Genomic DNA, 26112 nt, shown 5'->3' on the forward strand with positions numbered 1-26112 from the left:
CGTAACACAAGCTTCGGTCTTTTAGTAATTATGTCAATCTTATGGTCTAGAGTTGAGATTATAAGAGTGATAAGGGACTAAGACATCATTTCATTTTGAGAAATGATTGAATGACGGTCTTTAATCTATTATTAGAATGACAGTATATTCTAAACTATAAAAAACTATACATAAATAATTATAAATTATTATAAGATCTAATTTTTAAAAATTTATGGCTCATAATAAATCACTATCCTCGCAATTGCCCAATAATCATTATACTATTAAAGCCCTTTCACTTTCTTTGTGACGAGCCCAGGAGACAATAGCATCTCCACAGTCACGTCAGGAAACAAGACAAAAGCAGTACCAAATGGGACGTCCTCTATATCAAATGAATGTGCATCACAGGAAGACGTCCCTCTCTATATAGTCCCTCCTCCCTCTCTCTCTCTCTCTCTCTCTTCATAGTCTCAACTTTGTCATGGCTCCCAGAAACATGGTAGCTCGCATGGTTTTCCAGGCTAGCTAAACCAGGGAGCTCTCCCAGGCTCATAATCTGCAAAAGCTTGGTCGCACTGGAGAGAAGACCGTGAGGGAGAAACAGTAGGAAGCTCATTTGGAAGGAAGGAAGGAAGGATGGTGTCGGGAGACATGTTGAGCCACAGCATGAGCAGAGCAACTGAAGCAAGTAAGCAAAACACGTTCATATCGATTCATGCACGTCCCCTCGGGTCGCATCTGGGGATCCTCCATCTCCCTCAGTGTTCTCACGTGTGTCAGGACATAACCCAATCGTTTCGATGCTTCCCTACGCATCGAACGGTCGAGAACCGATCGAGACACAAGTCGAGACGCCGTGCGGAGCAGAGGATACTCATGGAATACGTACCTTCATGTGTTGTGTCTGCATACATAGTTCTCTTTTCCTTTGATATGCAAGTGCGTGTGGTTTTGCGTGTCTTTGTGTTCTGCGTCTTGCATTTTCCGCTCAGGCTGATGAAACATTATAGTCTCATCACCTTGGAGAAAAAATTAGGAGCCCAGATAGACACGTTAACATTACATAAATCCATTCAACGTCTGACACGCATCACTTTGAGCTCACCTGTCAGAAACCCTTGCATCCTTCCTCTCTTCACTTAATGTTTTTATTCTTTTTCCTTCTTTTTCTCTTTTCCTTTTTCCTTCTTCTTCTTCCTCCTTTCACTCTCTCTCCTCTCTCTTCTGCATTCTCTCTTTTTTTCCAAAATGGTCTCTCACTTCCAAGACCCCGCTGCCTCCACACGTTGCCTCCATCTTCGCCCGCTTCTTCTCCAACCTCCAACACTGCCACCTCCTGTCCAAAACCTCTCGCACCCTCCACGTTGGTGCCCGCGTCGGCCAAGAGCACGAGGCCCTTTGCCGCATCGATGAAGCATGCCACCGCCATTCGCCTCGTCTGTTGCCTACGCCGACCCTGGTCGAGCTGAGATCTAGATCACAAATCTAGGGCTCACTCGAGCTTAGATCCAAAATATAAGGCTCAAGTTCGCCGGCGAAGCTCCAGCTTGACGACGAAGGACCGAGACGACGGTGAGGTGGTGGTGGAGGAAGGAGATTCGGGGGATTAAGTTGATAGTGAGTCTGAGCTGAGGCGTTGTAATCTCCGGTGGAGTGAAAATAGGAAGTCTCCGGCGGAGTCCGGCTGAGGGAAAGGAGGAGGAAGAAGAAGAAGAAGAAGAAGAAGAAAGGACAATAAGAGAAAATTAAAAAAAGGTAAAAATATTAATTGAATAGAGAGACAATGAAGGGTTTCTGACGGGTGGGCCAAAGTGACACGTGTTAGATGTTGAATGGACTTATATAGTGCTGACGTGTCCATGACTTGGACACCAAAATGCGATTGTTTCGCAAGAAAAGCAAATCTGACCATCCGACGGTCGAGTTAAACTAAGAATCATCTTTAACTTTGATTTATAGCCGCTCTCAAACAGCCAAGAGCCACCCCCAGAACATCCATGATGTCGCTTTAGAGTGTCTGAATGATTGGGATTTTTCAGACGGCGATCCTCTATTTGGTTGTTAACGTCTCAATCCATGTCGTATGCGTAAAAACGACATTAATCGCTAGGTTTCTTAGAAATTAAACTTTAAATATATTACGGGTTGTCATCCTTTGTATTGTTGAAAAAGTAAAGTCAAATTGGTCCTCCGTTAGTCTGAAATTTTCAAGTTATCGATCCAATTTGGACGTAATAACAGCGTCAATTTGGGAAAGCTTTGTAATTTTACCTTGCTTTAAAGTGTTTTTATTTTTTATTTTTTGGCTAGGGAAGTTTTATTTTGCTAAATCATGCTACCATTCACATGCTTCGATAAAATTATCGCAATGCTTTGGATAAATATGAATCAATAATTCTCAACCGTTAATTTCCGTGATTCCCATATCAGATTTAAGTCAGTTGAGATCCAATCGGTTCATGTGCACCTGTTGATGCAAATTTATAATCCTTGCTTTGAGTTGCAACCACATACATTCTCAACTTCATCAATGTTTCAATCTACGTGAGTGGAATGATTGAATAATTCCAAATTTGGCCAAGACCAAGACTTGGACAAACGTGGACCACCTATTTTTGGGGGCAATAATTTTATTTTAAAAAAATTAAATCTAATTTTCATTGTACCCAAAATTTTGTTTTATCTTTAAAAAAAAAAAAAACTCAATTTTCACTTTAATCTCGAATCTACCCGCGCATCCAAAATTCCCCATGGATTCTTCAAATTATCAATATGAGGGCCAATCAAAGGTTCATTATTTGAATCCGCGTGTTTTCAGCACCATCAACTTCATATGAAATAACATCGACCTTTCAATATTGATAATCTAGAACAGATTACAATGATTTTTGGATGTGTAGGCAAATTTGAGATTAAAGTAAAAGTTGATGAACTTTTTTTAGACCAAAAAAGGGTCCGGTGCATAATTGAAATTGGACTTAAAGTGCCTTTTTCTTTTTTTTCCTTTTTAAGGAATAAAACCCCATTTTTGGGTTACAATCGTCACTTAGGAACCTCACTTATATCTTCTACGGCACTGCACCACAAGGCCTCAGGTGAACATTCAGGGAGTTGCTGATAAAATTTTGGATACGGTGGATTGCACTTTAAAACTAACGTTAGCGGTATACGAAGGGTCATGCTATCTTCGAAACATTCGAATTTAGATAGAGTGATAAAGACCAGAGAGTTTGCAAAGCGGTTGCAGTAGATTTAGGATCAGATTGTACACCACAAGACAACTGCGCAGCACAGGCCAGCTCAAATTTCATTCAGTAAGCAACAAAAAGCAGAGTCGGTTCGAGGAATAACACGAACGAACGTACGTTATTTGTCTTGGAAGTGGATTATATTGAGGCGGATTCAATATTTTTCTGTTCTCTCTCTCTGCTTTTCTTTGTTCGGTCACTCGGCAGTTTTCTTAAGCGCGAGAGTCTGGATGGTTGTCCTAGGGATCAAACCTGGGTCTCGCGGTAAGTCTCCGGCCCTCGAAGTTTTATTTTCCCGGTCGGTCGAGTTTGATGATGGGTCGGTCATGTCTCTAGGACAGTGAATGTTGGGAAGGTCATTAGGCACGTTCTTGTGTAGCCATGCCTGTCTGCAGATGAGAGTAACTGGTTCTTTTCAACATATGTACATGTATATATCAGAGCAATGCCCAAACAAATGGAAAAAAATTGAAAGAAAGGGCGAGAAAGCGATGTTGATTTATGCTGATGAATGATGCATACATCTGCAGTGTATAATCTCAATTCGAGTGCTTCCTGGAGACAAACCTGCCATGGAAGGAAACCAAAGATACAGCGACTAACACAACAGCTCTTTTCTTTATGTTTGTATTGTTTTACAACTGCAAAGATGCGGCGAAAGGCAAAATCAGGAAAATTATTGTCCTGTGTCTTTGGAAAACACTAACTACGTTATTATTATGCATGCAAATCCTAACTGCAGCATAGGACTGTCAATTAGTCCTTAGAAGCTAGCACATAATCATTGCTGAACAACCATAACCAGTTCCATTTTAGATAAAACAACGAGCTCTTCTATTTGCTAATTTAGCAGAGTCATGCATGCCAGTGAAGTTCTCACCTGAATGTGAGCTTGAACCTGTGTTTCATTGCAAAACAGAGTCGCAGATTCTTCAGGGACTATGGAGAGCATGGCCCGAGATGAACTCACTTTGCCTGAGGGAGCAAGTCAGCGTCAGTTTTCAACTCGGCTTCCTTGGAATCCTGCCACTAGTTTTCTGGGGGAAATTATTGTGCTTTCTGGGAAGGAAGAGCAACGCCACGGGTCAGGCAACGGACAGACATCTGATTGGCCATAGATCCAGCATAATATACAAATCCACCGTTGTCTGCACAGCCATAGTACTGGGGACACATCTCTTAATGCTATTGATGTTGGTAAATGGCAACAATGCCATTTGTCGCTCTAAAACTCAAGCATTTTCATCGGAGATCATGCAAGTAATATCCTGGGCAGTTACACTCATAGTACTGTACAAGATACCGAAAGAGAAGAATATGAAATTCCCATGGATTCTAAGGGCATGGTGGATGTGCAACTTCCTCTTGTCTGTTTTTTGCACAACTCTCGACATCAACTATATAAATACGTACCACAGCCGCTTAAGGACACGAGATTTCGCAGACTTCATGTGCCTGCTCGCCTCCACTGGATTGTTCAGCATTTCCATCTGGGGGAAGACAGGCATTGCCTTCTCGTACACCAATGGCATCGTGGAACCGCTTCTTTCTGAAAATGTCGAGAAACGTTCAGAATCCAAAAGGGAATCTCCGTATGGGAAAGCTACCCTCTTACAACTTGTTACCTTCTCTTGGCTAAACCCATTATTCACTGTGGGGATCAAGAAGACGCTTGACCAAAATGACGTGCCCGATGTAGACATCAAGGACTCTGCAGCATTTCTTTCTCGTTCTTTTAGTGACTGCCTAAAGCAAGTCAAGGATAAAGATGGAACCAGAAATCCATCCATCTACAAGGCAATCTTCATTTTCATCAGAAAGAAGGCACTGATCAATGCACTTTTTGCGGTCGTAAGTGCTGGAGCATCATATGTTGGCCCATACCTCATAGACGACTTTGTCAATTTCCTTACTGACAAGAAAAGCAGGAGCTTGGAGAGTGGCTATCTTCTAGCATTAGCTTTTCTAGGTGCCAAAATGGTTGAGACTATAGCACAGAGACAGTGGATTTTTGGAGCACGCCAGCTAGGCCTTCGCTTAGAGCTGCTCTGATATCACATATATACAAGAAGGGACTAGTTCTGTCGAGCCAATCTCGCCAAAGTCACTCCAGTGGAGAGATCATCAACTATATGAGCGTGGATATACAGAGAGTCACAGATTTTATCTGGTATTTAAACATTATATGGATGCTACCCATACAAATCTCATTAGCCACCTACATTTTGCATACCAATTTAGGTTTAGGGTCTGTTGCTGCACTAGCGGCAACAATGACTGTTATGACTTGCAACATACCTCTAACGAGAACTCAGAAAAAATACCAGTCCAAGATCATGGAAGCTAAAGATAGCAGGATGAAATCCACATCAGAGATTCTTCGAAACATGAAAACCATAAAACTTCAAGCTTGGGACAATCAGTTCCTTAACAAATTAGAGAGCTTGAGGAAAATAGAGTACAAGTGGTTATGGAAGTCGCTACGACTGGGAGCACTATCAGGTTTCATCTTCTGGGGTTCACCGACATTCATCTCCATCGTGACTTTTGGCGCATGTATGCTAATGGGCATTCAACTTACTGCTGGAAGAGTCTTAGCAGCCCTGGCCACTTTCCGAATGTTACAAGATCCCATATTTGGTCTACCAGACTTGCTCAATGTAATTGCACAGGGTAAAGTGTCAGCGGACAGAGTTGCTTCTTACCTGCAAGAGGATGAAATTCAGCAGGATGCAATTGAATATATTCCAAAGAATCAGGCACAGTTTGACGTAGAGATTATCAATGCAACATTCAGCTGGAATCCAGACTCGAGTCCTCCAACTCTGAGTGATATTGAGTTGAAAGTTAAGAGGGGAATGAAAGTGGCGATCTGTGGAACAGTGGGATCAGGGAAGTCGAGCCTTCTGTCATGCGTCCTAGGAGAAATAGAGAAGCTCTCTGGCCGAGTGAAAATCAGTGGTACAAAAGCTTATGTTCCACAGTCTCCTTGGATACTGACAGGGAATATAAGAGATAACATTCTGTTTGGAAATTCATATGATCCCGACAAGTATGACCAAACAGTCAAGTCATGTGCTTTGATTAAGGATTTCGAGCTGTTCTCAGCGGGCGATCTCACGGAGATTGGAGAAAGAGGCATCAACATGAGCGGAGGGCAAAAGCAAAGGATACAAATTGCACGTGCAGTTTACCAAGATGCTGATGTATATCTGCTTGATGACCCTTTCAGTGCAGTGGATGCTCATACAGGCGCACAACTCTTTGCAGTAAGTTTTTCCACTCTCTTGCAAGAGTAGCAATCCAATGATGGATGTCAAAATAAGATATTAGTACGATGTCTCACATCCTTTACTGCAAAAATTTGCATTCTGACTTTATTCCCTGTAGGATTGCCTGATGGGAATGCTCAAAGACAAGACAATACTCTATGTGACTCACCAAGTTGAATTTCTTCCAGCAGCAGACCTCATTCTGGTATGTAAACTTCAAAAAAATATGATTCCCCATTTGACCACAGTGAATGTTCAGAAATAACTGATATTTAATTAAAATAGACAGACATTAAGAAGCAAGATTTTGACAATTAACTAACCCTTGAGAATCTGAAAGTCTAGAGATCATCGTATGACATTTGGCTTCAGTTAAGGATTTCTAAGCTCATATGTTGACTTGCCATCATGGATCTGACATCAACAGGTGATGCGAGATGGAAGAATAGCACAGGCTGGTAAATTTGAAGATCTTTTAAAACAAAACATAGGATTTGAATTGTTGGTGGGGGCTCATAGTGAAGCCCTTGAGTCAATACTCGTAGTTGAAAATTCAAGCAGAACAACTCAAGAACCAACAGCTGATGGCGAATCCAACAAAGACTTCGATTCTACAGCTGAACTTCCACCTAGAAGGCATGACTCTGAGCATGATCTATCCTTGGAGATATCAGAGAAGGAAGGGAGACTGGTGCAAGATGAAGAACGAGAAAAAGGAAGCATTGGAAAAGAAGTTTATTGGTCCTACATAACAACAGTGAAGGGCGGAGCGCTAATCCCGATAATTCTCATTGCTCAGTCCTCATTTCAGATACTCCAAGTAGCCAGTAATTATTGGATGGCATGGGTTTATCCTCCAGATAGTGATACTGAACCATTGTATAAAATGGATATAATCCTTCTTGTTTACGTACTGCTTGCTGTTGGAAGTTCACTCTGCGTACTTCTTCGAACAATGCTTCTTGCGATAACAGGATTATGGACAGCAGAGACACTATTCATGAAAATGCTTTACAGTGTAATGCGGGCTCCAATGGCATTTTTTGACTCAACCCCAACTGGAAGGATCTTAAACCGGGTGAGCAACATACTGCACCTGCATTTTAAGTTTGTCCTCATACATAAACATCAAAAGTGATAGCAAGCATGATTATTACCTTTTTTCCATCATCCTTTCAGTTTCTTGAGAAGCAGATATATCGAGTGTATAAGCAACCACAATATCAGACCCAAGCAATTAAAATGTCACTTAAGAACATGTATTTGCTTATCTGCAACTCTCAAAGATTAACTTACACCTGTACTCAGATTGAAATAGTATTGCCTGTCTCAATAGAAATGTGAAAAAATGAAAACAGTTTTTCATAAAATTTGCTCCTCTTCTTTTTTTTTTTTTTTTCGCATCTGTACTATATCTTTGAAAAGGTTAGGTAGTGTCGACCCCTTGACTGAGGGTTCTACATGAACCCTATCAAACATTCACGACAAATTCTTAAACATTTCACAGTACAAAAACAACTCTACAGAAACAACTAAAAGACTGATTAAAATCATTTCGATCCTGGATTACATTAAATTGGAGTATTTTCTATTGCCGAATAACTTCCTTCAACCGCAACTAAAATGCAATGCCTTCTAACATGCCATCTTATCATAGATTCTACACATGCAAATATCTACGCCTGATAACTTAGGAGGTACAAAGGCTGATGTTGGTGTTCTGACATTGAACCATAATGTACGCAGGCATCTACTGATCAGAGTGTGCTAGACTTGGAAATGCCAATGAGATTAGGTTGGTGTGCTTTCTCCATAATACAGCTTCTAGGAACAATGGGAGTGATGTCGCAGGTAGCATGGGAAGTATTTGTGATCTTCATCCCTGTGACTGCAATATGTATATGGTACCAGGTAACAAACTCCATTCCTGATAATAGTTGCACAATTCTTCCTAGGACAGGTTGCTGCAAGCATGTCAAGCATACTGGCAATACTATAGTCCATTTAAAATTAGCCTTCCAAACACTAGTTTCCATAATTTCCTACAGGAAATGGTGTTGGTCACGGCCCTACTTTATAATTTACTAAAAAATTCTGTTTTCATCATTCCAGCAATACTACATTCCAACGGCCAGAGAACTAGCCCGCTTATCAGGGATTCAACGAGCTCCAATTCTACACCACTTTGGAGAATCACTAGTAGGAGCAGCTACAATTCGTGCTTTTAACCAAGAAGATCGATTCAGTGATGGAAATCTAGGGCTTGTAGACAACCACTCAAGGCCATGGTTTCATAATGTCTCAGCAATGGAATGGCTTTCGTTTCGCCTAAATCTTTTGTCTAACTTTGTCTTTGCCTTTTCATTGGTTTTGCTGGTATCCCTCCCAGAAGGAATTATTAATCCAAGTAAGTCATGCAAATATTCTCAGAATATGTCCCTACAGCAAGATTATAAATAGTATGTACTATGCATATCACGCACGTTTCGTTTTTATTCAAATAATATCAGACATCTGCTAGAATCAACAGTAAATAACAATTAAATCTCAAACTGAATAATAGTCAGACAGTATAATATCCTCTGTACCAATTCAAGCACGGTCTAGTATGAAGGACATATTAGAACAGGATATAAACAGGAAACAGTTGAAAGATAATAAATTTTGTTTTGCAGGCATAGCAGGGTTGGCTGTAACATATGGAATTAACTTAAATGTACTTCAAGCTTCTGTTATATGGAATATATGCAATGCCGAGAACAAAATGATCTCATTCGAGAGAATACTTCAGTACTCAAATATAGCAAGTGAAGCAGCTCTATTAATAGAAGACAGCAGACCTCCAAGCAACTGGCCAGAAATGGGAATGATCTGCTTCAGAAACTTGCACGTAAGCTAAACATCAAATTCTGACTTCCCATATCCGAACATTATTTTGGACTATTCTGCATGACCAATGGAGAAGTTCTCTACAATTGCTATCAATCTCACTCTCATTCTCAGGAATGCCTATGAGATGTATTAGACTCACTGACACATTTACTCTTGCAGATCCGATATGCTGAACATCTCCCATCTGTCCTCAAAAACATCACCTGTACATTTCCTGGCAAAAGAAAAATTGGTGTAGTAGGAAGGACTGGGAGTGGAAAATCAACTCTAATACAGGCCATCTTTAGGATAGTTGAGCCCAGAGAAGGAACCATTATAATTGACGGTATTGACATAACCAAAATAGGCCTTCATGACCTTAGATCAAGACTCAGCATCATTCCACAGGACCCTACAATGTTTGAAGGAACAGTAAGGGGGAACCTTGACCCATTGGAGCAACACTCTGATAGAGAAGTATGGGAGGTATAACTTCTTTGCCCCAAAGCTTTGTCTCATTGATGACTTTAAGTAAAAAAGGAATTCGGAAATAAAGATTATTTAGCATGAGAAGATATCATCATACGAGTCCAAGTGATAGAAAAAGCACATGTGTATGCTCACACAGTCACATTCTACCAGATTAATATCGTTGACCCAATTTGAAAAGTAAATAGATTTTGCCACAACCAAGTACAGGGAATTACAAGCAACTTCATCATGTCCTACTAACCCACAAATTTTCTCTCTGAGACAATCTATAAACACAAAGTTGTGCATTCCCCTGGATTGGATCTGCTTTGAATATCATGATGACAGAATTTCTGATCTTACAGGCTCTAGAGAAATGTCAACTTGGTGATATTGTCAGAGGAAAGGAAGAAAAGCTAGATACCGCAGGTTTGATCCATTAACCACGTCTTTCATGCAGAGTTGCAAGTTTTGTGAAAATAAATTTACTGATCTTATTTTTCCTAACAGTTGTGGAGAATGGAGAAAACTGGAGTGCAGGCCAAAGGCAGTTGTTCTGTCTTGGTAGAGCCTTGCTGAAGAAAAGTAGTATACTTGTACTCGATGAAGCAACCGCATCAGTTGATTCTGCTACTGATGGCGTTATCCAAAAGGTCATTAGTCAAGAATTCAAGAACCGCACAGTGGTGACAATAGCTCACAGAATCCACACTGTCATAAACAGCGACCTTGTCTTGGTTCTTAGTGATGGTAGGGAATAAAATCTTTTTCCATGATGAACACTCATTCTCTCTTGGCTAAACATTGCTATGTTAGGATTGATACTGAATAGCTCCTTTCATTTTTTTGATCGAACAGGAAGAATAGCAGAATTTGACACACCCACAAGATTACTGGAAAGAGAAAATTCATTCTTCTCCAAGCTCATAAGGGAGTACTCCAAGAGGTCACAAAGTTTCGGCAGCATAGCACACCTAAATAGCTAAACCAGGCCGTGACGCCATCAAAGGGAACGGTGTCAAGGCAGACTAAGAGAAAATGTGGGGCTCCTACGATTGCATCAACGCTATCGGCTGCAAATGTGGCGGAAATGCTCAGGATCAACATGGCCACATCCAGCACGATCAATAATCTGCGAAATGAACGGAGCTTCTGACTTCCACTCTAGGATCTGCCAAGCAATTCCTTTTATGATTAGCTATGAGCAGACACCTTATTGTCATTGGAATTGTTTTTATGTAAGCGAGTGACCTGAGAAAAATAATAAGAATTTCAATAAGAGAAGAGGAATATGCGTTGCCGAGGCAGCATTGAGCCACATGATCGTGAAGATGTGGTTCAATAGTTTAAATATTCTAACAGTCTCACCAACGTGTAGGTTAAACTTCTGCCTAAAACTAAGGTTCAATTTGTTTGATAAAAGCTATTTGCACAATATTATTTTTGGATTTTCCACTTTTTGGATGACAAAATAATCAATAGACAAAAAGCATTTTTCATGAGCTGAAAACAACTCTCTTAGATTGGGGAAAATGACTTCCCCTTCTTGAAATCGTTTCCCTTTAATGATTGAGAGGGATACACACCTTTGAAGTTTAGAAATTTCTTCAGTTTAATGTATGTTTGTGGTGTGTACTAGATTAAACATTGCCAATGTAGTAGGAGCTATGAGCAGACATGGCTAATCCATGAATAAAGCACTAAGGTGTTATAAGTGGCTATTAAATACCTTAGATGTACTTTAGGTGCGTTACTTTGTTTCATCAGAAATAGTATAACTTCATAAGGCTTTGTTGATGCAAGCCTTGGTGGTGACATGAATAATAAGAAGAGCAATTTGGTTATGTTTTAAATTTAGGCGTTACAATCAGTTGGATGTATAGATTTCAAATGTGTGTATCCCTCTCAACCACTACAATAAAGTATGTCTCTATATACGAAGTTGGCAAGGAGATGATTTGGTTGAAGATTATGTTAGAGGAAAAAGGTAGGAGCAAGATAGCAATGTTCTTTTAGTGATAGTCATAGTGCTATCTTGTCTTGCAAAGAATCTGTCTTTTCACTCAAGGATTAAGTATATGGAGTTGAAGTATCATTATATTCTCCATTTGCTAGATGGCACATCGTGAAGAAGGTTCTTGGTGCAAAGAAGCCGGCAAATATGTTAATCATGGCTGTCAATATTGAGAAACTAAGGTTGTGCATTGCTTCAATTGGCCTCTATGGTTTAAAATGAGGATGTGCCTCCACATTAGGACAGTTTGGGTTACAAAGGCAAGGCAAAACTATGAGAGACTATTGCAGTTTTGAAAATCAGCCTCCAAGTCGGAGATTGATGAATTTGTAGAGTCTGCTAGAGGAATTTATTGCTAAGGGTATAAATGTAATATATGCCCTAGACTTCCTATATATATTTGAGAAATCTCTTTCACAGTTGTAACTTGACACGGAAACCAATAGTAAAAAGATTGCTTAGTATGGCCCGTGATTTTTTCCCTTACTGTTTTTCAAAGGATTTTCCACATAAAAATTCACTTGTCTTTTTCTCTAATTTTTCCTCTTTTGCATTACACGCTCCTAACATTGAGCCTAAGCATAAGCATCGCAACTGAAGCAAGTAAGCGGATATATACACAATGAGTTTGCTTGTGACCATGAATCGCATTGTCCCCAGAATTAGTGTTCATATCTATTCATGCACGCTCACTTGTGTTGCCCCTAAAAAGAAGACATGTCCAGATGTGGATCCTTTATCTCTCATAGGTGTCTCAACTCGTCGATCGTGTTGATTCTTACCTCATTTTCGTATGCATCCACAGATGAGAAGTGGTCGAGACATTGACAAGAGCGCCATGCCGAGCTGAGGATCCTCATGGAATGCGTACGTTCATGCATTGTGTCCGCCTAACGTGTGTTCTTTTTTATGTTTCTGTGTTCTGTCTTGCGTTTTGAGCTTTGGCAACGTTCTTGCATATCGAGTACATTGCCGATGAAGTGAAACGTTGTAGCCCCGTCACCTTCTAACAAAATGTGATTGTTTCGCGAGAAAAGCAATCCGACTTTCGAGTTAAACATGGAGGCATCTTTCAATACGATCAGCTGGTCGGCGGTGAATCCGACTACGCACAAGATGGTTTCTCGTGTTCCCATCGCTCGAGACAGCTGCTCTTGAACAGCTGAGAGTTACTCCCAAGACAGTCCCGGAGTGTCCAAAATGATGGGGATTTTCGAGACAGAGATCCTCTATTTACTCATTACATCTCAATCAAGAAGGTACGTATAATAGAATGATCTGTATCGCGAAGTTACTTAGAAATCGAATAGTAAACACATTCGTGTTGTCATTTATTGTACCTGAGAGGGGTTGGAAGCCGGAATTTTGTTTGCAATGGAATATGGACACTTTTGAGATCTTTACAATGGCCAGAAGTATATGTAACATCGTCCAACATTGCCCTGAAATTTCGAAGTCATGGTCCGATGGATGCAATTCCAAATAATCATGATGTACAAATAGAACGACTCATATCGCAAAGTTATTAGAAATCGAATAATAAACGTATCAGTGTCATCATCTCTTATACCTAAGAGGGATCGGAAGCCAGAATTTTGTTTGCAATGGAATATGGACACTTTCGAGATCTTTACAATGGCCAGAAGTATATGTAACATCGTCCAACATTGCCTTGAAATTTCGAAGTTATGGTCCTATTTGGATGCAATTTCCAAATAATCATGATGTTAATTTGGGAAAGCATTGATTATTTTTACCCTATTTAGATTCTTTTTGTCTTTTTTGCTACAAAGTTTTATTTCACTAAATCATTCTACCACTCACATGTTCCGACATGAATCCAATAATTCTCGATCAAACGTCAGATTTACGTCTTTCAACAATTGCGATCCATTTGGTTCATATGCCCCCACTGATGCAAATATTGCTAGGTGCTCTCAGCGACGAGCCTATACGAGTTCGCACGTGCAGGTTATTAGTCAAATTCATCAATATGGTATCGTACGTGTGGAATGACTATGGAAATATTAGATTTGGCCCGACCAGAAGTTGGATGAACCTGGACCACCTCTTTTTCGGTACGCTAATTACTTATGAACCGTCGCTAATAACTTTTACAACGCTCCACCACGTAGCCTCAAGCATGCATTCATTGACTAACTTCAAACATGCATTCAATGACTAACTCCAAACATGCATTCAATGACTGGCTGAGAAAACTTTGGACTAGAGGATTCACTTCAAAAACAACTGCAAGCAGCGAAAGGCAGGATCATTCGTTCTGGGAGAGAACAATTTTCAGGTGAACTCAGTGTCTGTCTTCTCTCTGGTGAGGATGGCCGTTCTAAGAATCGATCTCGGATCTCATGGTAAATCTCTTCACCCTTGAAATTTTAAATTTCCTGGTTGAGTTCGATGGTACGTCAGTCTATGCTGTGTTGTGCTAAAGTTTGGTACACGAGAGGCTTTTCTCTAAGATAGGGTTTTGAATAGGTCATTAGGCATGTGCTTGTGTAGCCATGCCTATCTGCAGATGAGAGTAATTAGTTCTTTGAAAACTTGAAAGGGAAGGCGTGAACCTGATATTGATTTCTGCTGATGAACGATAGATGCACCAGCACGGTGTATACTCTCAATTCAAATGATTCCTGAAGACAAGCCTGACATGGAAGGAACCAAAGATACAGTTCCCAAATTAACAGTCCTCTTTTGTGTGTCGTTGTTTTACAACTGCATCGACAAGGGGAACGCCAAAATCATGAAAATTAATGTTCTGTGTCTTTGGAAAACACTGACTGCACTCCACATCCACAAGCTAGAACACAATAATGGTGGACCAAACATTGCCAGTTTCATTGCAGATGAAACAAAGAGCTCTTTTGTTTGATAATTTAGCTGAGTCAATTTAGCGTATTAATGAAGTTCGCACCTGAATGTGAGCTTAAACCTGCGTGTCCTTGCAAAACAGAATTGCAGATTCTTCAGGAACTTCAGAGAGCATGGCCAAAGGTGAACTCACCTTGCCCAAGGGAGCAAGTCAGCATCATTTTGCAACTCGGCTTCCTTGGAACCCTGCTACTAGTTTCCTTGGGAAGATTAGTGCATCTTCTGGGAAACAGGAGCAACACCACGGATCAGGCAACTGACAGGCACATGATATGTCACAGGTCCAGCATAATAGACAAATCCAGCATTGTCTGCACAACGTTATTAGTGGGAACACATCTGTTAATGCTATTAATGTTGACAAATGGCAACGATGCCTCATGTCTTTCCACAACTCAAGCATTTTCATCGGAGATCATGCAAGTAGTATCCTGGGCAATTACACTCATAGTACTGTGCAAGATATGGAGGGAAAAGTATATGAAGTTCCCATGGATTCTAAGGGCATGGTGGATGTGCAACTTCCTCTTATCTCTTTTTTGCACAACTCTCGACATCAACTATATAATTACGTCCCACAGCCACTTGAGGACACGAGACCTGGCAAACTTCATATGTTTGCTCGCCTCCACTGGACTGTTTAGCATTTCCATTCGAGGAAAGACAGGCATGGTCTTCTCGCATGCCAATGGCATGGGGGAACCGCTTCTTTCTGAAGAAGTCGAGAAACGTTCAGAATCCAAAAGGGAATCTCCATATGGGAAAGCTACACTCTTGCAACTCATTACCTTCTCTTGGCTGAACCCATTATTCGCCGCAGGGATCAAGAAGCCCCTCGAGCAAAATGATGTGCCCGATCTAGACATCAAGGATTCTGCAGCATTTAGTTCTCGTTCTTTTAGCGACTGCCTAAAGCAAGTCAAGGATAAAGACGGAGCCAAAAATCCATCCATCTACAGAGCAATCTTCTTTTTCATCCGAAAGAAAGCGGCAATCAATGCACTTTTTGCGGTAGTAAGTGCCATAGCATCTTATGTTGGTCCATACCTCATAGACAACTTTGTCAATTTCCTAACCGACAAGAAAAGCAGGAGCTTGGAGAGTGGCTATCTTCTAGCATTAGCCTTTCTAGGTGCCAAAATGGTCGAGACAACAGCACAGAGACAGTGGATTTTCGGAGCACGCCAACTAGGCCTTCGGCTTAGAGCTGCTCTGATATTGCGTATGTACAAGAAGGGACTGGTTCTGTCGGGCCAATCTCGCCAAAGTCACACCAGTGGAGAGATCATCAACCACATGAGCGTGGATGTCCAGAGAATCACAAAGCTCACGTGGTACTTAAACACAGTATGGATGTTACCCATACAAATCTCATTAGCCATCTACATTTTGCATATTAATTTAGGTTTAGGGTCTGTCGCTGCACTAGCGGCAACATTGACTGTTATGGCTTGCAATATACCTCTGACGAGAACTCAGAAAAAATATCAGTCCAAGATCATGGAAGCTAAAGACAGTAGGATGAAATCCACATCAGAGGTTCTTCAAAACATGAAAACCGTAAAACTTCAAGCTTGGGATAATCAGTTCCTCAACAAACTAGAGAGCTTGAGGAAAATAGAGTACGAATGGTTATGGAAGTCACAACGACTGGGAGCACTATCAGGATTCATCTTCTGGGGTTCACCCACTTTCATCTCCATCGTGACTTTTGGCACATGTATGCTAACGGGCATTCAACTTACTGCTGGAAGAGTCTTAGCAGCCCTGGCCACTTTTCGAATGTTACAAGATCCCATATTTAGTCTTCCAGACTTGCTCAATGTAATTACACAAGGTAAAGTTTCTGCGGACAGAGTTGCTTCTTACCTGCAAGAAGATGAAATTCGACAGGATGCAATCGAATATATTCCAAAGAATCAAACACAGTTTGATATTGAGATTATCAATGCAACATTCAGCTGGAATCCTGACTTGATTACACCAACTCTGAGCAATATCGAGCTGAAAATTAAGAGAGGCACGAAGGTGGCGATCTGTGGGATGGTAGGATCAGGGAAGTCAAGCCTTCTGTCATGCATCCTAGGAGAAATAGATAAGCTCTCTGGCCAAGTGAAAATCAGCGGTACAAAAGCTTACGTTCCGCAGTCTCCTTGGATACTGTCAGGGAATATAAGGGATAACATTCTATTTGGAAATCCATATGATCCCAACAAGTATGACCGAACAGTCCAGTCATGTGCTTTGATCAAGGATTTTGAGCTGTTTTCAGCGGGTGATCTCACGGAGATTGGAGAAAGAGGCATCAACATGAGTGGAGGGCAAAAGCAAAGGATACAAATTGCACGTGCAGTTTACCAAGATGCTGATATATATCTGCTCGATGACCCTTTCAGTGCAGTGGATGCTCATACAGGCACACAACTCTTTGCAGTAAGTTCTAAAACTCTCTTGCAACAGTAATGTTATGATGATGGATAACAAAATCAGATCCTAGAACGATGTTTCACATGCTTTACCACAAAAATTTGCATACTGAGTTTATTCCCTGTAGGATTGCCTGATGGGAATGCTCAAAGACAAGACAATACTCTTTGTCACCCACCAAGTCGAATTCCTTCCTGCAGCAGATCTCATTCTGGTAAGTGAACTTCACAAAAAGTAATTCTCCATTTGACAACAGGGAACTTTCAGAAAGAACAGATGTTTAATTAAATAGACTGACATCTTCTGAAAATAACTCTGAGAAGAATTTGACAATTGACTCAACTTGAGAATCTGAAAGTCCACAGATCACGGTATTGAACTTTCATCTTTTGCTCCAGTTAAGCAACGTCTAATCTCATATGTTGATAAAGCTACTGTGGATCTGTATGTCAACAGGTGATGCGGGATGGAAGAATAGCACAGGCTGGCAAGTTTGAAGATCTCTTAAAACAGAATTCAGGATTTGAAGTGTTGGTGGGCGCTCATAGCAAAGCCCTTGAGTCAATCCTCACAGTTGAAAATTCAAGCAGAGCAACTCAAGAACCAACAGCTGATGGCGAATCCAACAAAGACTTTGATTCTGCAGCTGAACTTCCACCTAGAAAGCATGACTCTGAGCATGATCTATCCTTGGAGATATCAGAGAAGGAAGGGAGACTGGTGCAAGATGAAGAACGAGAAAAAGGAAGCATTGGAAAAGAAGTTTACTGGTCCTACATAACAACAGTGAAGGGCGGAGCGCTAATCCCGATAATTCTCATTGCTCAGTCCTCATTTCAGATACTCCAAGTAGCCAGTAATTATTGGATGGCATGGGTTTGTCCTCCAGATAGTGATACTGAACCATTGTATAAAATGGATACAATCCTTCTTGTTTACGTACTGCTTGCTGTTGGAAGTTCACTCTGCGTACTTCTTCGAACAATGCTTGTTGCGATAACAGGATTATGGACAGCACAGACGCTATTCATGAAAATGCTTTACAGTGTAATGCGGGCTCCGATGGCATTTTTTGACTCAACCCCTACTGGAAGGATCTTAAGCAGGGTGAGCAACATAGTACTTCTGCATTTCAAGTCATAAATTTATCATTATACATGAAAATCAAAACTGATAGCAAGCATAATTATTATCATTTTTTTCCATCGTCATTTCAGTTTCTTGAGAAGCAGATATGAAATCAAGTGTATAAGCGACCACAAATTCAGGCATGAGCAGTTGAAGCGTCACTTAAGGACATGCCATCGCTTATCTGCAACTGTCAAAGATTAATTTAGCCCTGTACTCAGATTGAAATAGTATTGCCCGTGTCAGTAGAAATCTGAACAAATAAAACCTGTTTTTCATAAATTATTCTAACGAATATACTAAATCTTTGAAAGGGTTGGGTAGTGTCCACTCCCTGACTAGGGATTCTACATGAACCGTATCAAATATCCAAGACAAATTCTTCAACATCTCAAAATTTGCCAGTAATTCCACAGAAACTACTAAAAGGCAGATTGAAATCATTTCACACTTGGATTAAATTGAATTGGGATCATTTTGCAGTGCTGAAGAACTCACCACAACTGCCACAAAACTGACACCTTTTAACATGCCATCTTATAATAAATTCTACACATGTGAATATTATCAAGTTATGCCTGGTCACACAACAGGTACAAAGGCTGATGTTGGTGTGATGACGTTGAACCATATGTATGCAGGCATCCACTGATCAAAGTGCACTAGACTTGGAAGTGGCATGGACATTGGGTCGGTGTGCTTTCTACATAATACAGCTTCTAGGAACAATTGCAGTGATGTCGCAGGTAGCATGGGAAGTATTTGTGATCTTCATTCCGGTGACTGCAATATGTATATGGTACCAGGTAATTCCATTCCTTACAAGAGTCACACAAATCTTCCTAGGACAGGTTGTTGGAAGCATGGGAAGCATACTGGCATCATGATAGTGCATGTCTTTTAGTATTTTAAATGCTATATCATCATTTCCTGTAGGAAATGATGTTGTTCATGGTCATACTATAAAAAACAAGAACCTAACAGCTGTATCTAGAATCTGAATCAAATTCTTCAAAGCGGTCCAATCAAAGAGATGACGAGGCCAGTTACAATTAGTAATGTCTGGACATCCCTTTCTACTTCTATTCTTTGTCCGATGTGACACTAGCATCGTCTCAGGCCATTCAGGAACTTCCACATTCCTTAAAAAAGTTCAAAGATCAATAGGTGGAAGATGTTTCCACTCCCCAAAATAGAGAGACGTGAGTCAAGTCAAATACATGACAGTAAAGTGCTCCTGCTAAGTTGCTTCAAAATGTCACCAGAAACTGATACTATATTGAAAAATTTATTGAAACATTCTCCTTTCCTTGTTTCAGCAATACTACATAACAACTGCAAGAGAACTAGCCCGCATATCAGGGACTCAGCAAGCTCCAATTCTACACCACTTTGCAGAATCAATAGCAGGAGCAGCAACAATTCGTGCTTTTGACCGAGAAGATCGATTCACTGATGGAAATCTAGGGCTTGTAGACAATCACTCAAGGCCATGGTTTCATCTTGTGTCAGCAATGGAATGGCTTTCATTTCGCCTAAATCTGTTGTCTAACTCTGTCTTTGCCTTTGCATTGCTTTTGCTGGTATCCCTCCCTGAAGGAATTATTATCCCAAGTAAGTCGTGCTAATTTTCTTAGATTATTTCGCTACGGCAAGATCATGAGTAGTATGTACTATGCATACCATAGGAGATTTTTTTTATTTTTTATATTCGAACAATATCAGACATCTGCTGGAATCAACGGCACAAAAAAGAGTAAATCTCAAATTCAAGCATAGTCTAGTATGAAGTACCTATTAGAACAGGATTTGTACAGAAAACACTAAAAAGATAATCAATTTTGTTTTGCAGGCATAGCTGGGTTGGCTGTAACGTACGCGATCAACCTGAATGTTCTTCAAGCTTCTGTTATATGGAATATATGCAATGCTGAGACCAACATGATCTCATTTGAGAGAATACTTCAGTACTCACACTTAGCAAGTGAAGCAGCTCTTTTAATAGAAGACAGCAGACCTCCAAGCAACTGGCCGGAAACAGGAAAGATCTGCTTCAGAAACTTGCAGGTAAGCTAAGCATCAAATTCCAAGATATGCAATGAAAATCTCAGTTCCACATTCCAACATTATTCTGAAATTTTCTGCATCACTTATGGATGATTTCTTTACAATTGCTATCAATCTCCCTCTCAACCTCTGGAATGCCCATGAGATGTCTTGGATCACTTACATGTTTATTCTTGCAGATCCGATATGCTGAACATCTCCCATCTGTCCTAAAAAATATCACGTGTACGTTTCCCAGCAGGAGGAAAATTGGTGTGGTAGGAAGGACAGGGAGTGGAAAATCCACCCTCATTCAGGCCATCTTTAGGATTGTTGAGCCCAGGGAAGGAAGCATTATAATTGATGATATTGACATATCTAAAATAGGCCTTCACGACCTTAGGTCAAGACTCAGCATCATTCCGCAGGACCCTACAATGTTTGAAGGAACGGTAAGAGGAAACCTTGACCCACTGGAGCAATACTCTGATAGAGAAGTGTGGGAGGTAAAACTTCTTTCCCCTAAAGCTTTGCCTCATATGTGGCTTTAAGTCAAAGAAGAATTCAGTAATTGATTATTTAGCCCAAGATCTCATCGTACAAGTTCAAGTGATAGAGAAAGCGCATTTGTATGCTTACAGAAACACATTCTACCAGATTAATATCGATGACACATTTGAAAAGTAAATAGATTTCGCCACAACCAAGTATAGAAAATTGCAAGCAACTTCATCATGTTTTACTAACCCCCAAAGTTTCTCTTTGAGAATCTTTATATACACAAATTCGTGCATTCCCTTGTATTGAATCTACTTTGAATATCATGGTAACAGAATTTCCGATTTTATAGGCTTTAGAGAAATGTCAACTTGGTGATATTGTCAGAGGAAAGGAAGAAAAGCTAGATTTCACAGGTCCGTTATTAGCATCCATCATACAAAGTTGCATTTTTGTTGAAGTATATTTACTAATCATTTTTCCTGACAGTTGTGGAGAATGGAAAACTGGAGTGTGGGCCAAAGGCAGTTATTCTGTCTAGGAAGAGCCTTGCTGAAGAAAAGCAGTATACTTGTACTCGATGAAGCAACGGCATCAGTTGATTCTGCAACTGATGGCGTTATCCAGAAGATCATTAGTCAAGAATTCAAGAACCACACGGTCGTGACAATTGCTCACAGAATTTATACAGTCATAGACAGCGACCTCATTTTGGTTCTTAGTGATGGTAGGAAATAAAAGATTTTACCATAAACACCCAATCTCTCTTGCCTTAACATATCTATGTTAGAACTGATGCTGAAGACCTCCTTTTCATTTTTCATGAACAGGAAGAATAGCAGAATACGACACACCGACGAAATTACTGGAAAGAGAAAATTCATTCTTCTCCAGGCTCATAAGAGAGTACTCCAAGAGGTCACAGAGTTTCAGCAACACAGCACACCTAAATAGCTAAACCCCGCAGTTACAACATGAAAGGCAGCAGAATCAAGGCTGAGTAAGGGAAACTGGGGCGTCTTATGATTGCATCTACGCTATCATTTACACATATGGTGGAAATGCTCAGGGTCAACATGGGCACATCGAACACGAGATCAACAATCTCTGAAGTGAATAGAGCTTCCGAGTTTCGCTCTAGGATTTGGCAGGCAATTATTTTTATGTTATGCTGTGTGCGGATACTTCATTGTCATTGGAATTATCATATGAGTAATCTAATGAACCCCCAGATGATCCAACTTCATCTGAGACATCTGTAGGTGAGTAACTTGAGTGTAAGCATTGTTAGGCAAATCATAAGAATTTCCTCAACAGAAAAGGAAAATGCTTTGCTGAGGTTCATTTAACAACAGGATTATGAAAGCATGATTTGATAATTTTGGCCTAAGACAATGGGTTGGTTTGTTTGATAAAAACCATTTCCGAGAGATTGTTCTCGGAATTTCCAAGATTTGGATGATGAAATACTCGATTGGCAAAAAGAAGGCCTTAGATTGGGGAAAATGACCTCCCATTTAGGCAAACGAAATCGGTTTTCCTGATTTGTTATTTCTTATCTTCAGCTCTCTATCTCTCATCGATTTTTTTTTCTTTTTTTTTTCTCGATAGGTCTCGTCTATTCTTTCATAAATAGTGTCTACCATCTTCTGAGTATCTCTTATTAATGCTCATGTTCTTCTACATTTCCAGAAAAGACAATCATGTTTTGTTATTTTACAAATATGATTTCATAATTGTTTTCGTCATTTCTTTGTTACTTTTGTTATTTTGATGGGTTACAAAATGTTCAAGATAAATAAAGAAATTTTAATTCCAGTTTATTAGTTAGTATATATCATTTTTAACAATACAAGCTGTGTGTAGTGGATTCACTTATTATCAAGAACCATAAAAATAAAAATAAAAAAAATAAAAATTGTTCTCATCAAAATCAAACACCGAAAAATAGTTCAATTTATCTAAGATTAAATTTCTTGAAGCATTTCCAGCGATAGAAATTTTTCAGTGAAACAAACAAAACCTAAACATTGAAATATATAAATAAAAAAAAATTGGAAAAGATTTGAACTCCAAATATCTTACTAGAATTTTGTGGGACCATCAATAACTAATCTAATATTTAATTCGTTAGATAAAAATGTAGTTTATAATTTAAATATTCGAACAAGTTATATTATGTGTTCAAGAGTTTGATTCCTTATTTGGTCTAAGAAAGAGAACCTTTGAATATAATTATTTAAACTGGAATAAGAACTTTCATGTGGAAATTTAGTGACGACTGCCTTCCGTAGTATAATTGATTCAAACTATTATTAAGATTAATAAAAGAGCTTATGCATAAATGCACACACACATATATCACATATGCGTGTGAGAAAAATTGAAAAAAAAATTAATATAGACTTGCATACACAAAAATGTTATTTTAAAATTTGAATTAATTGTAGAAATGATTTGTTTTCAGAAAGTGGAACAAACTGATTGTAGGTGAAGATATATTTAGATCTAAATTTCAAATGTAAAAGTTCAAATGAATAAATTAGTTTTTTGAATTACAATCTTATTATTGTGCAACAACGTAAAAGTTATCGTTCATTTTAGTAGCAGATATGAATATTCATTAAACCAATTTTTTAAATCGCAGGTTGGAAATTGCTTAGCTTTGCTTTATGTATAGTGGAATATGTACAATGGGGAAGAGACAAGGAAAGAAAAGATTTCTTCTGAGTACTTTATGCACCTAATAAAATTGCTTATAAATAGAATAAGACAAAGCCCTCAAACTCAAACAAGACACTTGTGAATCTCCACTAGCAATTTTATTTTTTTTTTTTAGAAAAACCCATCCCAGCAAAAACTTGAGGATTTGGTAGGTCTAATTCAAAGCAGAACAAGAGCATAAACCCCGTCTCTTCTTTTAATCTAGTCCTCTCATTTGAATACTTATGACTTTTGGTACGTCCATATAAACAACAAGCTCATCTTAAATAAGTAAATACCCACCTCGTGAATACTAATCTCATAGACTATGTAAAGATGCGAGCTTAGTCATATGGAGTATAAAATCACTTACCCCCGATGACGTAGAAAATTGAATGTGCGTTGTGTTCTAGTTGACCCAGACACATACACAGGCTCCGCCCTTAAGCAAATTGAGTTAATATAATCTGCCAAATGGACCGTCCTCAATCTCAATGTGTATTCATCACGTGATGATCTCTCTCTCTCTCATAAATACAAACCTCTCCAAAGGCAAAAACATCGCAGTGCTCTTGAAATCTCTAAGAGATTCTCTCTCTCTCTCTCTCTCACTCTCTCTCAACTTTATCATGGCTTCCAGAGACACGGAAACTGGCATGGTTGGCCAAATCGAGGAAACCCCCAGGGCTCATAACTTGCAACTGTATACAGTCGACTTTCGTGCGCTAGGGAGGAGAGAGAGGAAAGGGAGGGTGAAATAATCATAGGAATTAGGACGGATGGCGTTACTGATGCAATAGTAAAGTCTAGATAGAAGAATTTACTATTCATACTTGATTTTTATGTAACTTTGCATGTCCTAAACTCTTCTATATATGCAATAATTTCTTAACTCTATAACTTAAAATTGAAACAGATAGTGAAAAGATTATCTCGTGCGGTATCATAAGTTTTTCCCTTTAAGGATTTTTCTCATTAAAATTTGCATGCCTTCTCCGATTTTTCTCTTTCATGTTTCACGCTCCTAATGGTTATGAGACAGGATGAGCCTAAGCACGAGCATTGCAACTAAAAGCAAGTAAGCAAATACAACTACAATGAGTCTGCCTGTGACGATGAATCGCTTTGTCTCAAGATTTAGTCTCCTTTTTGTTCATGCGCATTCACCTGCGTTTCACCTAAAAGAGAAAATATGTACGGACGCGGTCCTCTTATCTCTTACAAATGTCTCAACACGCGTCAATCGTATTCTGATACTCACCTTGTTTCCATGCAGATCGACAGTTGAGAAGTGATCGAGACATCGACATAAACGCCATGCGGAGCAGATGATCCTCGTGGAGTATGTTCGTTCATGTGTTGTGTCTGCATAATGTGTGTTCTCGTGTGCGTGCGTGTTTGTGTTCCGTCTTGCGTTTTGAGCATTGGCAACGTTCTTGCATATTATGTTCGTAGCCGAGGAATTGAAACGTCGAAGTCTTGTCACCTTCTAACAAAATGTGATTGTTTCGCAAGAACAGCAATGTTAAACATGGAAGCATCTTAAAATTTGATAGGCCGGCGTGCGGTGATTCCGGCGACACGTAAGATGGTTTCCCGTGTTCCTGTCACCTGAGAGAGCTGTTCTTGGGCAGCCAAGAATTACCCCAAAACATTCCAGGAATATCAAAATGATGGGGATTTTCAACATGGAAATCCTCTATTTCTTTATTACATCTCAATCAATAAGTACGTGTATATAAAAAAAATTAAAACAAAAAAAGTCCTGTATCGCCAAACTTGTCAGAAATAAAATATTAAACATATACGTGTTACCATTTTTTGTACCTGAGAGGGATTGGGAAGCCGGAATTCTGCGTGCAATGGAATATGGACACTTTCAAGATCGTTCCAATGGCTTTGATTATTTTTACCCTATTTAGAGTATTTTCGTTTTTTTTTCTTTTCTACCAAGTTTTATTTCACTAAATCATTCTACCGACAAATTATTCTCGGCCTTAAATTTTGTGGATCTGATATCAAATTCACGTCATTTAAACGTCGGGATGATGCTCGGAGCTACAAAGCATATGCAAGTTCACACGTAGGCGTCATTTGTGGAAGTCTTTCATTATGATGAGTGGAATGATTTTATGGAAATTTTAGATTTGGTCCGACCAGAAGTTGGACGAACCTGGGACCACCTCTTTTTTTGGTATGGCTAATTACTTACGATTAGCTGTCGCTATTATCTTTTACAACGCTACTACACCAACGTAGACTCAGGTATACTTTCGGTTGAGAACAATGCGGAAGAGAGAAATCGAGAATTCTCTAACACATTCAATGACTTGCCTGAGAAAATTTTAGAACAGAGGATTCACTTCCAGAACAACTGCACAGCGCCGACCAGCCCGTGTTCTATTCAGCAAGCAACGAAGGCAGCGCTGTTTGCTCTGGCAGAGAATTGTTTCCAGGCGAATCCAGTGTCTCTCTTCTCCCTGGTCGGGATGGCCATCCTAGGGATCAAACTCGGATCTCATGGTAAGTCTCTGTCGCCCTCGAAATTTAAATTCTTCCCAGT

The 26112-nt window shown here is 39.7% G+C and overlaps 2 protein-coding genes across 2 annotated transcripts; both read left to right on the top strand.

The window, feature by feature from the left end:
* The first annotated feature begins 448 nt into the window (after positions 1-448).
* Positions 449-11154, top strand: LOC104444512 (putative ABC transporter C family member 15). Its single transcript, XM_010058188.3, is given in 12 exon segments — positions 449-673; positions 4153-5268; positions 5271-6502; positions 6624-6710; positions 6933-7583; positions 8252-8416; positions 8618-8912; positions 9181-9395; positions 9557-9862; positions 10213-10276; positions 10358-10597; positions 10706-11154. Coding segments are annotated over 12 exon segments (4551 nt in total). The 5' UTR covers positions 449-621; the 3' UTR covers positions 10834-11154.
* A 4859-nt stretch (positions 11155-16013) lies between these two features.
* On the top strand, positions 16014-21843 carry LOC104446413 (putative ABC transporter C family member 15). The gene is given in 12 exon segments (XM_018874066.2): positions 16014-17180; positions 17302-17388; positions 17631-17714; positions 17841-18281; positions 18944-19108; positions 19622-19916; positions 20155-20369; positions 20549-20854; positions 21199-21262; positions 21336-21348; positions 21350-21573; positions 21677-21843. Coding segments are annotated over 12 exon segments (3159 nt in total). The 5' UTR covers positions 16014-16043; the 3' UTR covers positions 21805-21843.
* The last annotated feature ends 4269 nt before the right edge of the window (positions 21844-26112 follow it).

Source organism: Eucalyptus grandis, chromosome 5 (genome assembly GCF_016545825.1).
Source record: "Eucalyptus grandis isolate ANBG69807.140 chromosome 5, ASM1654582v1, whole genome shotgun sequence".
Classification (NCBI taxonomy): domain Eukaryota; kingdom Viridiplantae; phylum Streptophyta; class Magnoliopsida; order Myrtales; family Myrtaceae; genus Eucalyptus; species Eucalyptus grandis.